At 48.3% G+C, this 12,704-nt stretch overlaps 1 protein-coding gene across 1 annotated transcript; it reads left to right on the top strand.

Moving 5' to 3' along the window:
- The first annotated feature begins 3,869 nt into the window (after positions 1–3,869).
- Positions 3,870–9,174, top strand: GCC1 (GRIP and coiled-coil domain containing 1). Its single transcript, XM_040259573.1, has 2 exons — positions 3,870–5,313; positions 6,390–9,174. Exons 1-2 carry the CDS (start codon positions 4,282–4,284, stop codon positions 7,683–7,685), a joined length of 2,328 nt encoding a protein of 775 aa, XP_040115507.1. The 5' UTR covers positions 3,870–4,281; the 3' UTR covers positions 7,686–9,174.
- Positions 9,175–12,704: the final 3,530 nt, after the last annotated feature.

Here is a 12,704-nt window from a genome sequence, read left to right as displayed (position 1 = left end):
GAGCGAGTCTTCACCGCGTCTACGGTTAGCGCGCCAGTTTCAAAGATGGGAAGGCCCTGGGTCTCCCCAGGCTTCTAGCACGCCAGTCAGGTCCTTGGAGCTGAACCAGCAACCCGAGCGAAGCCGAGAAAATCCTACGACGCTCCGTAACGGCCCTCCACCCCCATCTTCAGTAGCCGGTCGCCGGGCTTTGGTTTGTTGCGTCCAACACAAACTGGGCTCCGGTTTAGCTCTTGGTAACCAGCAGCCTCGACTGTGTGCATCACCGCCCCCCCCCCCCCGCCCCCGGGGGAGGGGGACGGAAATTCCGTGCAAATGTCTTCCTCTTTCCTTTTGTCCTCTCAGCTCCCAGCGGGGGACTTGGAACGTAGTAGGTGGTTCAGTGACCGTAGACTCTCGAGAGGAGTACGCCACAGATGGAGGAAGATGTGCTTCATGGGTCCTTAATACTCTAGTTTCAGAGATCCGCGGAGAAGGCAATGGCACGCCACTCCAGTACTCCTGCCTGGAAAATCCCATGGAGGAGGAGCCTGGTAGGCTGCAGTCCATGGGGTCGCTAAGAGTCGGACACGACTGAGCGACTTCACTTTTCACTTTCATGCATTGGAGAAGGAAATGGCAACCCAATCCAGTGTTCTTGCTTGGAGAATCCCAGAGACGGCGGAGCCTGGTGGGCTGCCGTCTACGGGGTCGCACAGAATCGGACACGACTGAAGCGACTTAGCAGCAGCAGCAGCAGACCCTACTCCTGTATACTGCAGGACTCCGCTTTCTCCTAGAAGCCCCTGGCAATAACGCTTTTCAGGGTCGCACCGGGCAGCCTTTCTGAAGCTCCTTCCTCACTCCGCCACAGACCTGGGGACCAGGATTTTTGATGCACAGCTGTCCTGTGAGGAAGTTCTCTCCAAAGAGCTTCACCAGTTATTTCCCCACTGATCTTAGCATCAAAGGGGGAAATTGCAAGATAGGAATTAATTTAAATTTCTCTTATGACAGAGATTGGGTCGATGCCGCACCCAATACTTATAAAACAAATGCTGGCTTGGTTGAATGGACTAACTGGTTGCTCAGTGGAGCAAAGACAGACGTTTTGCCTATTCTGGATTCTCAGCGGGCTTCTAGGATCAATTGCTTGTGCAGTGGACACGGTGAGGTGAGCTGGGAATCAGAGAACGTTTGTTCCTTCATTCCTTCCTTTCCTCATTAAATAAATATCTATTGAGTACCCATTAGGTGCCATTGTTTCAGGCCTCATTTCAAATACCAGTTCTGGCCCCCCCCCCAACTTTTTAGGGCTTGATTTCAACAATACAACCTATAATTTTCTCATCTACAAAAGGAGACTGATATCTGTCCTAATTGCCTCATGAGGTTATGGTGAAGATTAAAATGATATTAAAATGATAATGTATCTGAATGTTTTGTATGATGCAGCTGATGTTATCTGGGCTACCAAGAAACTGGGTTTCAAAAGACTTCTAGTGTCTGACCATCACTCTAAAGAGAACAGATTTTGGGCGTCTAGTATGAGTGAATACATGAGTCCTATTCCTCAGAGGCTTACATTCCTAAGAAAGCTTTTACAAGATTGAAGAGCACACTTGAAAGAGTTCTAATATAGTAACACAACTAGTGGTGATCTTTAGCTCTTTCAATTAGCCTTGTTTCCCTCTGTCCTAACATCTTTATATTTTGAACTTTTAATTTTGTGTTGGGGTATAGCCATTTAACAGTATTGTGATAGTTTCAGGTGAACAGTGAAGGGACTCAGCCATACATATACATGGAACCATTCTCCCCGTAACCCCCCTCCCATACAGGCTGCCACATAATGTTGAACAGAGTTCCATGTGCTATACAGTAGGTCCTTGTTGGTTATCCATTTTAAATACAGGGACTTCCCAGGTGGCTTACTAGTAAAGAATGCCTGCCAAGCAGGAGACTGGAGTTCGACCCCTGGGTCAGGAAGATCCTCTAGAGAAGGAAATAGCAACCCACTCCAGTATTCTTGTCTGGGAAATCCCTTGGACAGAGGAAGCTGTTGGGTTACAGTCCATCAGGTTGCAAAGAGTCAGTCACAACTCAGTGACTAAACAGCAATAGCAGCCATGTGTACGTGGCCACTCCAAACTCCCTAACTATCCCTTCCCCTCTGGGCAACTATAAGTTCCTTCTCTAAGTCTGTGAGTCATTTTCCATTTTGTAAGGAAGTTCATTTGTATCATTTCTTTTTAGATTCCACATATAAGGGATGCCATACGATATTTCTCCTTCTCTTCACTCAGTATTACACTCTCTGGGTCCATCCATGTTGCTGCAAATGGCATTATTTCATCCTTTTTAATTAGCCTCTTTACATCCCTGTTATCATTGCTCTATTTCACTATCATTTGATCCCCATGACTGAAAATGGTCTTCTGCACTTTGGTATCTCCACCTTGTCATACGAGACTTGATGCCACTCTTATGATGGAAATCCTTTAGTGTCTTATAACCAAAGGTAAAATCCAAACACCTTAATTTGGGTGCTCATCTATTGTGTCAGCAGTATCTGTTGCCACCTCCTTTGCATACCCTAAGCTACTGCCTTGAAATGATTCTCAATGCTTCCCAGGTGAGACAAACTCTCTGATGCTCCAGAGTCCTTGCAAGTTTTCCCTCTGCCTAGAATGTTGTTTTGGAGAAGGCAATGGCACCCCACTCCAGTACTCTTGCCTGGAAAATCCCATGGATGGAGGAGCCTGGTGGGCTGCAGTCCATGGGGTCGCCAAGAGTCAGACACGACTGAGCGACTTCAATTTCACTTTTCACTTTCATGCATTGGAGAAGGAAATGGCAGCCCACTCCAGTGTTCTTGCTTGGAGAATCCCAGGGACGGAGGAGCCTGGTGGGCTGCCGTCTATGGGGTCGCACAGAGTCAGACACGACTGAAGCGACTTAGCAGCAGTTAGCAGAATGTTGTTTCCCTCATTTCTAGTTAGATGGACAATCAGTACTTACTCTTCAAATTCCAACTCATTTCCCCTGAAAACCTGCGCTGTCTCCCTTAGACAGGGCTTCCCTCCTCTTAACTTCAGTATCACTTTGAATATACTTGTGTTTGCATGGCTGCTGCTTTTCTAGATGTGGGCTCCTTGAGGGTAGGAACTTGTCCCTTCCTGGTGATCACCTGGCATAGCACTTGGTATGTTGAGAATCAGACTGATCTACGTGGGATTCTAAACCCAAGGCTATATGACCTTGGTAACTTCTCTGTACCTCATGTTGCACTATCTGTAAAATAGTGCTAATGATGCTCAGCAGATTAATTATAAAGACTAAATAGCAAAACTCTTGTGAAGCTTCTGAAATATAGGTGGCACTTAGAATGGACATGATGCCTATATATATTTATTTACATATATTTGTTAAATGAACCCAGCAGAACTCAGGAAAGGTGTAATAATAATTATATTATACACCGTCTAGGTGTCAAATACTGTCCTAGAAAGGGTTGTCATCTTTGTGGTCTAAATGGTAGTCTTAACTGTTGCTCTTTAAGGACAACGGTACTGAGCACCCAAACAGTGGGGCCTGTCATTTACCCGAGTCTTTGGTAAGGACTCATTGCAATGTCGCCCCCGTCCCTCGCTGATCTTAGCGCTAGAGCAAGATCAGGCGCCTTCATCAAACCAACATGACTCCGGTGTACTCGACTCTGCTTGCTCTGCTGTGGTAGAGAGGAACCAGCGCTCGCCCGGAGAGTGACCAGTTCTCAGCCCTGCTGGGTTCTCTTCCCACCGGCCGGCTGAGGTAGCCCCGCCCGCCTCGCGCCCACTGGGGGCGGGGCCCAATACGTCGCGCGCTCGTCACTTCCAGCAGACCCCGGAAGCGCCGTTGTCCAGCCGCTAGAGTTAGGAAGTCGGGATGGAGCTACTCTCATCTTAAACCTTTGGCCTGTTGTGCGCCGGGGCCCGGCCGGTGCTGCTGTGGCTGGGTGAGCGGGGAGCGCGGAGCGGCTTCTGGGGCAGTGCGGGCGAGCCCTGGCAGTGTGCTCCTCTTGTGCCAGCGTCGCCCCGCCTCTAGGATAGGACCCGCCCCCGCCGTCCTGTCTGGGACCTGGCAAGCATTTCTGCCCGGCTGCCCCGCCACCCTGCATCCGGTCTCAAACAGCTGCTTGGAGCGGATGTGCGGCAGAGGGGGACAGCTATCTCCCCGTCGCATACAACCCCTGCTAGCATCTTCGTGACGCTCTCCCAGCCTGTCCAAACCCTGGCCTGGAGCAACCCGTCCTGAACCCTCATGGAGAAGTTTGGAATGAATTTCGGGGGCGGCCCAAGCAAGAAGGACCTGCTGGAGACCATTGAGACTCAGAAGAAGCAGCTCCTCCAGTACCAGACACGTCTCAAGGATGTAGTCCGTGCCTATAAAAGTCTGCTGAAGGAGAAAGAGGCGCTGGAGGCCAGCATTAAAGTACTGTCTGTATCCCACGAGGCGGATGTGGGCCTCGCAGGTGTGCAGCCTCAAGGCCTCACCTTTCCTGACTCTGTGGATGACCGATGCTCCACTCACAGCGAGGATAGCACAGGGACCGCCGCCAGCCTGGATACTGCGGCCAGTCTCACCAGCACCAAGGGTGAGTTTGGGGTAGAAGATGACAGACTGGCCCGTGGACCACCACCGCCAAAGTTGGAAGAGGCCAGCGGGTCAGAGAGTGGCGTTAGCAGTAGTAGTGGGGACGGACCATCTGGGGGTGGGGAGGTGGACAAACGACTGCACCAGCTGAAGACTCAGTTGGCTACTTTGACCAGCTCTTTGGCTACAGTCACCCAGGAGAAGTCCCGCATGGAAGCTTCTTACCTGGCGGACAAAAAGAAGATGAAGCAGGACTTAGAGGATGCCAGTAAGAAAGCAGAGGAGGAGAGGGGCCGGCTGGAGGGAGAACTGAAGGGGCTGCAGGAACAGATAGCAGAAACCAAAGCCCGGCTTATCACGCAGCAACATGATCGGGCCCAAGAGCAGAGCGACCATGCCTTGATGCTGCGTGAGCTCCAGAAACTGCTGCAGGAAGAGAGGGCCCAGCGCCAGGACTTGGAGCTTCGGTTGGAAGAGACTCGGGAAGCTCTGGCCGGGCGGGCCTATGCAGCCGGTCAGATGGAAGGGTTTGAACTGCAGACCAAGCAACTGACCCATGAGGTGGAAGAGCTGAAAGGTGAGCTTCAGGCTCTTCGAGATGAGAAGAATCAGCCTGACCCCCGGCTGAAGGAGCTTCAAGAAGAGGCTGCCTGTCTTAAGAGCCATTTCCAGGCTCAGTTGCAGCAGGAAATGAGGAAGGTAATTATCTTCATTTCTTTCAAACATGAGTCATTTAACTTAAAGTGGCTTCTCAGGTGGCTCAGTGGTAAAGAATCCACCTGCCAATGGAAGAGATTCTGGAGATATGGGTTTGATCCCTGGGTCAGGAAGATCCCCTGGAGTAGGAAGTTGCAACCCACCCCAGTATTCTTGCCTGGAAAACCACATAGACAGAGGAGCCTGGTAGGCTACAGTCCATAAGGAAGTAAAGAGTCAGACACGAGTCAACACACACTTGTGACACATGGGGAAATATTAGGGTTTTTTTTTCTCCTTTGACAGTTAGAACTAAGTGCCTGCACTGTTGATTTTTTTATGCACTTCGAAAAGTTTCACTTGTGGGTCCTGAGAAATCCTTTTCTGTGTGGTGTTGACAGTATCCACAGAGTGCTTCCAATAGGATGTGGAGTTTCTGAGTGTAGTCTGAAGTTGGAGCCAGACAGATCTGAGTGTTGGGGCATGGCATCTTCCCAGCTGTGCTCTGTGAAGCAGTGTAGCAGCGGCTGTGCAGTGAAAGGTGGAGTGGATGCTTATGGCAATATGCCTGTCTGTGGGTAGCAGTGGATGCCTGTAGATAGGGTGGCTGGAGGGGACAAAGGGAATTTTCACAGAAGAAATCACCTCTTCTATTGCTTGCAGTCAATATTTGCCACGTCTGGAAAGATAGGCTATTTTCTAGTGCCTCCTTTCAGCGTGGGGAGAGATCCAAGTCAATTCTGAACTTCCAGGAATGTTGGAAGAGGAAAAGAATGTAATATGGTGAAGAGCACACTTACACGTGAGCTTGGTGTATGGGGTGGAGAGAGTAGAAACGCTAAAGCAGAACAGTAGCAGATCTCCAAAGACTCTTAATATCATTGGGTATAATGTGTGTCTGAGAGCAGGTTACAGGAGCTTGGGTTAGCTCCCAAACTCAGAAACCTTCCCAGTTCCCATTTTTTGCCAGGCCCCCCTTCCCATAACCTTTTGTCCCCCCTCTCTTGCTTTCTTAAAGTTGACCCTCTGACCCTGTGGCTTTTCTGGATGCATCTCCACCTGTTCCCTTGTTTTTTCAGACAGCCCTTGCTGAGGATCAGCTGCGCCAGCAGTCGCAGTTGGAAGAGCAGAGGGTGGCAGCCCTGGAGAATCAAATATCCCAGGTGTCAGAATTGCTGGGCACCTACGAGAAGGCCAAGCAGAAGGACCAGCTGGCCATCCAGAAGCTGAAGGAGCGCATTCTGCAGCTGGACCTGGAGAACAAAACCCTGGCGCTAGCGGCCTCCAGCCGGTCCCCTCTGGACAGCCATGGAGAGGAGTCCAGTCTGGATGTCAACGTCCTGAAGGACAAGATGGAGAAGCTGAAGAGGCTGCTGCAGGTGGCGGCCAGGAAGAGCCAGGTGACCCTGGATGTGGAGAAGCTCTGCGACCTGGAGATAATGCCCAGCTCCGAGGCTGCTGATGGGGAGAAGGCCACGGCGCTCTACTACCAGCAGGAGCTGAAACAGCTGAAGGAGGAATTTGAGAGGTACAAGATGCGGGCCCAGGTGGTCCTCAAGAGCAAGAACGTCAAAGACGGGAACCTGGGCAAGGAGCTGGAGGAAGCCCGGGAGCAGCTGGCCGAGCTGAAGGAGAAGTACATCTCGCTGCGGCTGTCCTGCGAGGAGCTGGAGCGCCAGCACCAGCAGGAGGCCGAGGGCTGGAAGCAGGAGCTGGCCCGGCTGCAGCACGGCCACCGGCAGGAGCTGGAGCGGAGCCAGCTGGACTTCCGGGACCGCACGCTAAAGCTGGAGGCGGAGTTGCACAAGCAGCGGGACCGGGCGCTGGCTGTGCTGGCCGAGAAGGACCTGGAGCTGGAGCAGCTGCGGTCCGTGGCCTTGTCCTCCGGGCTGCCGGGGCGCAGAAGCCCCGTGGGGGGCGCAGGCCCCAGGGAGCAGGCGGACACCTCCACCCCGGACAGCCTGACCCAAGCCCTGCAGCTCGCTGCAGCCAGTGAGCCCACGTTCTTCCTGTATGCCGAGCAGCTGGCCCGCAAGGAGGTGGAGATCGCGTCGCTGAGGAAACAGAAGCACCGGCTGGAGGTGGAAGTCCATCGGCTGCAGGACCGCTTGCTGGAGGAGGGGGAGCGGCATCGGGAGGAGGTGGGAGCCCTGCAGAGCCACATCGCGAAGCACAGCAGGGACCAGAGTCGGGAGGGGGCCAACCTGGAGTACCTCAAGAACATCATCTATCGCTTCCTGACCTTGCCGGACGCCCTGGGCCGCCAGCAGACGCTCACTGCCATCCTGACCATCTTGCACTTCAGTCCAGAGGAGAAGCAGGCGATCATGCGGCTCCCAGCTGGTGGTGGTTGGTGGCCCTCTGGCAAGAGATGATGCCATTTTCACTCCTCCGATTTCTGTGCCTCGTCTGTGAGCAGGGACAGGCTCTGGTTTCTCCACCCCTTCTCTTATGTCTCCGTCTGGTTTCTTCACTGTGTTGACCTGGGAGGAATCCTCAGTGTGGGATGGGATCTTCTGTCAAATGCCATTAATGCCATTTTATCCTTGGGGCCCCAGAGATAGTGAAAGTGTTGGGACAGTGTCTTCTGATGGCCTGTGCATGAAGGGAGGAGTGGGGAGAGGTTAGGATTGAGAGGTGCCAAAGTGGGGAAGTGAATGTCTTTTAAAATAAGGTTTTTCTTTTTTTTTTTTTTTTGGTTTTAATATCCTGCTCCTAGTGCAGAGCTAGGAGTACCTATGACTCCAAAGGGAGTTCAGTTTATTTCTAAACACACACAAGGACCCACTGTTTACTCCATTTCATCACACTCTTGAGTCTGGCCCACTGCTGCCCCAATTCTCTGGGAACATAAATGCAGGCTGGAGAGGGACCAGGAAGTTTGAAATAGTGACAGATTGTCCCCTAGTCCAAAGGGCCCAGGGATAGTGAACTTGGGGAGTTTATCGTGGAACTGGGAAACTTGAAATACTTAGGGCAGGGCATGACCTAATCCCTGTGGTTTGTCTGGACAAACCATGCCACTTGTGACCATCCTGGAGAAAGCCCTGCACACCAGTTGGTTCTTAGGTATTTCTTGAGTGACATGCTTTTGGCCTGATAGGCTTCTAGACCTCTCACACTTGTCTCTCCCTGCCATAACCTGCTGTACAGTGTTGGCTTGAGACTGTGAGTGAGTGACTGTTGTCTATCCCTCAATGTTGAACTCCCATTAAGAGAAAAACTCTACCTTCTTAAAGAGAGGCATCTGATCAGGAAGCTCTGATCCTGCCTGGATACAAAGAATTAGCTCTGTGATTTACACCACCCATCCCCCAACTAGTTGTGCTGCAGAGGATTCCAGAGAGATGCTGTGACCCTCACGAGAAAGTGGTAGAAATTCAGCCGAATAGGGCTGGGGTACTTGCTACACTATGGATAGCCTTCTGGCTAAACCTCCACATCCCTGCAGCCAAAATGTTTGTGCATTCTTGTCACCAGGGTCCTTTGTCCTCACTTAGGGAGGTCACAGTGTTTCAGTCCATAAAACTCATCTTCCTCACCTGTGTTACTACTAATGGAGGGACTCAGAAAAGTTGGATTCAAACAGTATCATTTCCTTATTCTTTGCTTTCCCCCATCTGCTTTTGCTGGTTGTAGAGATCTTTGGATCCTAAAGACAGGTGCTCTGCCACAGACTAACATGTATCTTTCTGTTCTTCATCACAGTGATCTGTGTTGTGAGGGTTTGGGGGTGATTAAATAATCTGATTGGGAGGCTAGGTGATCCGGGCTATATACAGTGAGCAGACTTACTGGAACAGAACTGATGCGTTCAAGTGATAATGACGATAACCACAGAATCATTAAACTTGATCAGTTTGACCTGTTTGCTTCCCTAATGGTGTGTATATACATGCATGTATGTGTCTGGACACAGAGTGTGAATGTAAGTGGTAAACGAAAAGGAGGTAAGAAATACTTCATATATTAATTGACAAGCTTAAATCTAGGGAGGAATACCTTAGTACTTTAACTGCCTCAGTTACAAACCAAATATTTTAGCCTGGAATTGTGTATATGTGTTTGTGTATAGGCTGTTATACTGGAAAAAACCTTCTCATGGGTGGGCTCTAAACTTCCATAATTTCTGCTTTAAACTTTGAAAGTAATGTGCTTCTGAATGCTTTATTATATTTCCAAGTCAGTATTCATGATATCCTGGAAAAGCTTCTCAGGGTATATCCTAAGTTCCTGTAGGATATGATGTTATTTCCAGGTGGTTTGAACGGAATAGAAAGATCCATAGTCACAGTTGCTTTCCTAGAACTAATGATTCTGTCCTTTTGAATTCTGAGGAGATACTAAACAAGCGAAGAGGCAAGTCAGTATCTGATTAATAACTGTAAGCGTTGGTGTATGTAAGGCTGCAAGTGCTCCCAGATGAAGAAGACTTGGCCCCTCCTACCCTTAAGATGAATTCCTTGTCTTCCCTCCCCTTTCTCTAAAATAAGTTTTCCAGTTACTTGACTAGCTTTCTCTGTGCTAGATACTCTAAGGAAAGAGAGAGAGAGAATTTAGATCAGACAACAGAGAGAAATAAATTTTCCTTGGGCCCTGGTCCTAGAATTTCAAATAGTGCATGGGGTATGTTGATAAGGTAATGAGACTGAGCCATATTTATTACCTTGCAAATCAGGAAGATTGCTGCGAAGAAGAGGAGATGGAGGGAGAAAAGGATAAGAAGGCAGGTTGATAACTGAGCTTTCTGCATTCCTACCCACAGGCTACCCTATTGGGCACCTCTGATCTGAGGCATAAACATCTGTATAATCGTGTCCTAGATGTTGGAATTTCCCATCTGTTACCCAGAGCTCTGAGGCGCGCAGCTTGTCTTGTGAAGCTGCTACTACAGGGTTCTTTCTGGCCCTCTCGAGTGCAAGCACCCTGTTGGGCCACTTACATCCATCATCTCCTCATAGATGTTATCATTCCCTATTTCACAGATGAGGAAACAAAGGCCAAGAGGTTAAATTTGCCCCGGATCATGTAACTAGTTGATGTGTGAACCAGGTCTGATGAACCCCAAAGCCTGCTTAACTTGGGTATGCCTGTCTTCTTAGGACTTAGGAGGGTCAAGGCCTGTCTCCGTGCTTGATAACTAGTGATGGAGAGACTGATCTCTTGGCTGAACTGTGCTGGTTCGAATGGAGAGAAAGTCTCCAGCTGTAAGTTGCAGCCCAAGTTTCTACACTAATAATGCTGAACAGGCAATGGTGGTTCTTCATAAGAACCTTAAAGGTGTTCTGTCCCCTTGCTTCTAGATGACTGCTAACTTTAGAACTGGGATCATTCTTTTTTTTAATTGAAGTATAGTACAACGTTGTATTAGTGTCTGATGTACAGCAAAGTGATTCATATATATACATACATATATTCTTTTATTATATAATACAAGGGAAAGTCACTTACTCGTGTCCGACTCTTTGCGACCCCATGGACTATACAGTCCATGGAATTCTCCAGGCCAGAATACTGGAGTGGGTAGCCGTTCCCTTCTCCAGGGAATCTTCCCAACCTAGGGATTGAACCCAGGTCTCGAGCATTGTGGGTGGATTCTTTACCAGCTGAGCCAGAAGAGAAGCCCAAAAATATGGAAGTGGGTAGCCTATCCCTTCTCCAGCAGATCTTCCTGACCCAGGAATTGAACCAAGGTCTCCTGCATTACAGGCAAATTCTTTACCAACTGAGCTATCAGGGAATCTCCTATATAATATATAACAAAATTATATTTATTACATATATTTATATTTATTATATATATTCTTTTTCAGAATATTTTCCATATAGTTTACGATAAGATTCCGAATCTCTTGAATATAGTTCCCTGTGATACACAGTAGGACTTTGTTGTTTGTTTGATATATAGCAGTTTGTATCTGTTAATCCCAAACTGCTAATTTATACCTCTCCCTCCTTTCCCCTGTTTTCTATGTCTGTGAATCTATGTCTGTTTTGTAAATATGTTTATTTGTATCATTTTTAGATTTTGCATACAAGTGATGATATATTTGTTTTTTTCTGTCTGACTTAGTTCACTTAATGTAATTTTTAGGTCCATCCATGTCGCTACAAATGGCATTATTTCATTCTCTTTTACTGATGGGTGCCTGGTGGCTCAGACAGGAAAGAATCTGCCCACAGTGCAGGAGACCTGGGTTTGATCCCTGGGCCAGGATGATCCTCTGGAGAAGGGAATGGCTACCCATGCCAGTATTCTTGCCTGGATAATTCCCTGGACATAGGAGCCTGACTGGCTACAGTCCATGGGGTCACAAAGAGACATGATGCAGTGACTAACACATTCACTGTAAGTATTTCATTGTGTGTATATGTATATAGGTACATCATATCTGTATCCATTCATCTGTCAATGGACATGGAAGTTGTTTCCATGGCTTGGCTATTGTAGATGTTGCTGTAATGACAATTGGGATGCACGTATCATTTGAAATTACAGGCTTCTCTAGCCATCTATGGGATCGCACAGAGTCGGACTCGACGGAAGCGACTTAGCAGCAGCAGCAGTAGCAGCAGCTAGCCATATGCCCAGGAGCGGGATTGCTGAATTGTATGGTAACTCTGTTTTTGGCTTTTTGAGGAACCTGCATACTTTTCTTCATAGCGGCTGCACCAGTTAACATTCCCACCAACAGTATGATGGTTCTCTTTTCTCCACAACTTCTCCAACTTTTATTATTTGTAGACTTTTTGGTGATGGCCATTCTGACCAGTGTGAGGTGATACCTCATTGTTTCAATTTGCATTTGTCTAATAATTAGCAATATTGAGTATTTTTTCATGTGCCTATTGGCTATTTGTATGTCTTCTTTGGAGAAATGTCTATTCTTCTGATTATTTTTTGATTGGGTTTTCATCAATGATTCTGACAAACCCACAGGGCAGGGAGCCCAGAAGAGCGAAAGCCACCTGCAGTCCAATGACCCTCATGGTAAACCCTGTCCTTTGCCTTCAGCAAGGATACCATATCTGGTTCAGTGTAAATTTGTCCATCCTTGTGGGCTGCGGCTGCAGGACCAAACCCCCTCATATCTGAGAGAATGAATTTGAAGACTGCTACCACTTTACATGAGTAAGAATTTTTAAATGCAGATTACATGTAATTTTTTTTATTAACTGAAGCTGTGCTGTCCATATAGCCAATAGTTGAGTTATATGAGCTGTTGTGTATATTTTGGAAATTAAGCCGTTCGTTGCATCATTTGCAAATATTTTCCCCCAGTCCATAGGTTGTCTTTTCAGTTTGTTTGTGGTTTCCTTTTGCTGTGAAAAAGCTTACAAGCTTGATTAGGATCCATTTGTTTATTTTTTTTATTTCTATTGCCTTGGGAGCC

Source organism: Oryx dammah, unplaced genomic scaffold, assembly GCF_014754425.2.
Source record: "Oryx dammah isolate SB20612 unplaced genomic scaffold, SCBI_Odam_1.1 HiC_scaffold_18, whole genome shotgun sequence".
Classification (NCBI taxonomy): Eukaryota; Metazoa; Chordata; class Mammalia; order Artiodactyla; family Bovidae; genus Oryx; species Oryx dammah.
This window is presented reverse-complemented; position numbering and strand designations above follow the sequence as displayed.

Excerpts from the sequence above, each read along its gene's own strand:
- GCC1 (XM_040259573.1), top strand. The coding sequence starts at position 4,282 with ATGGAGAAGTTTGGAATGAATTTCGGGGGCGGCCCAAGCAAGAAGGAC. Across the intron at positions 5,314-6,389 it reads TGCAGCAGGAAATGAGGAAG|ACAGCCCTTGCTGAGGATCA; the intron begins GTAATTATCTTC and ends TTGTTTTTTCAG.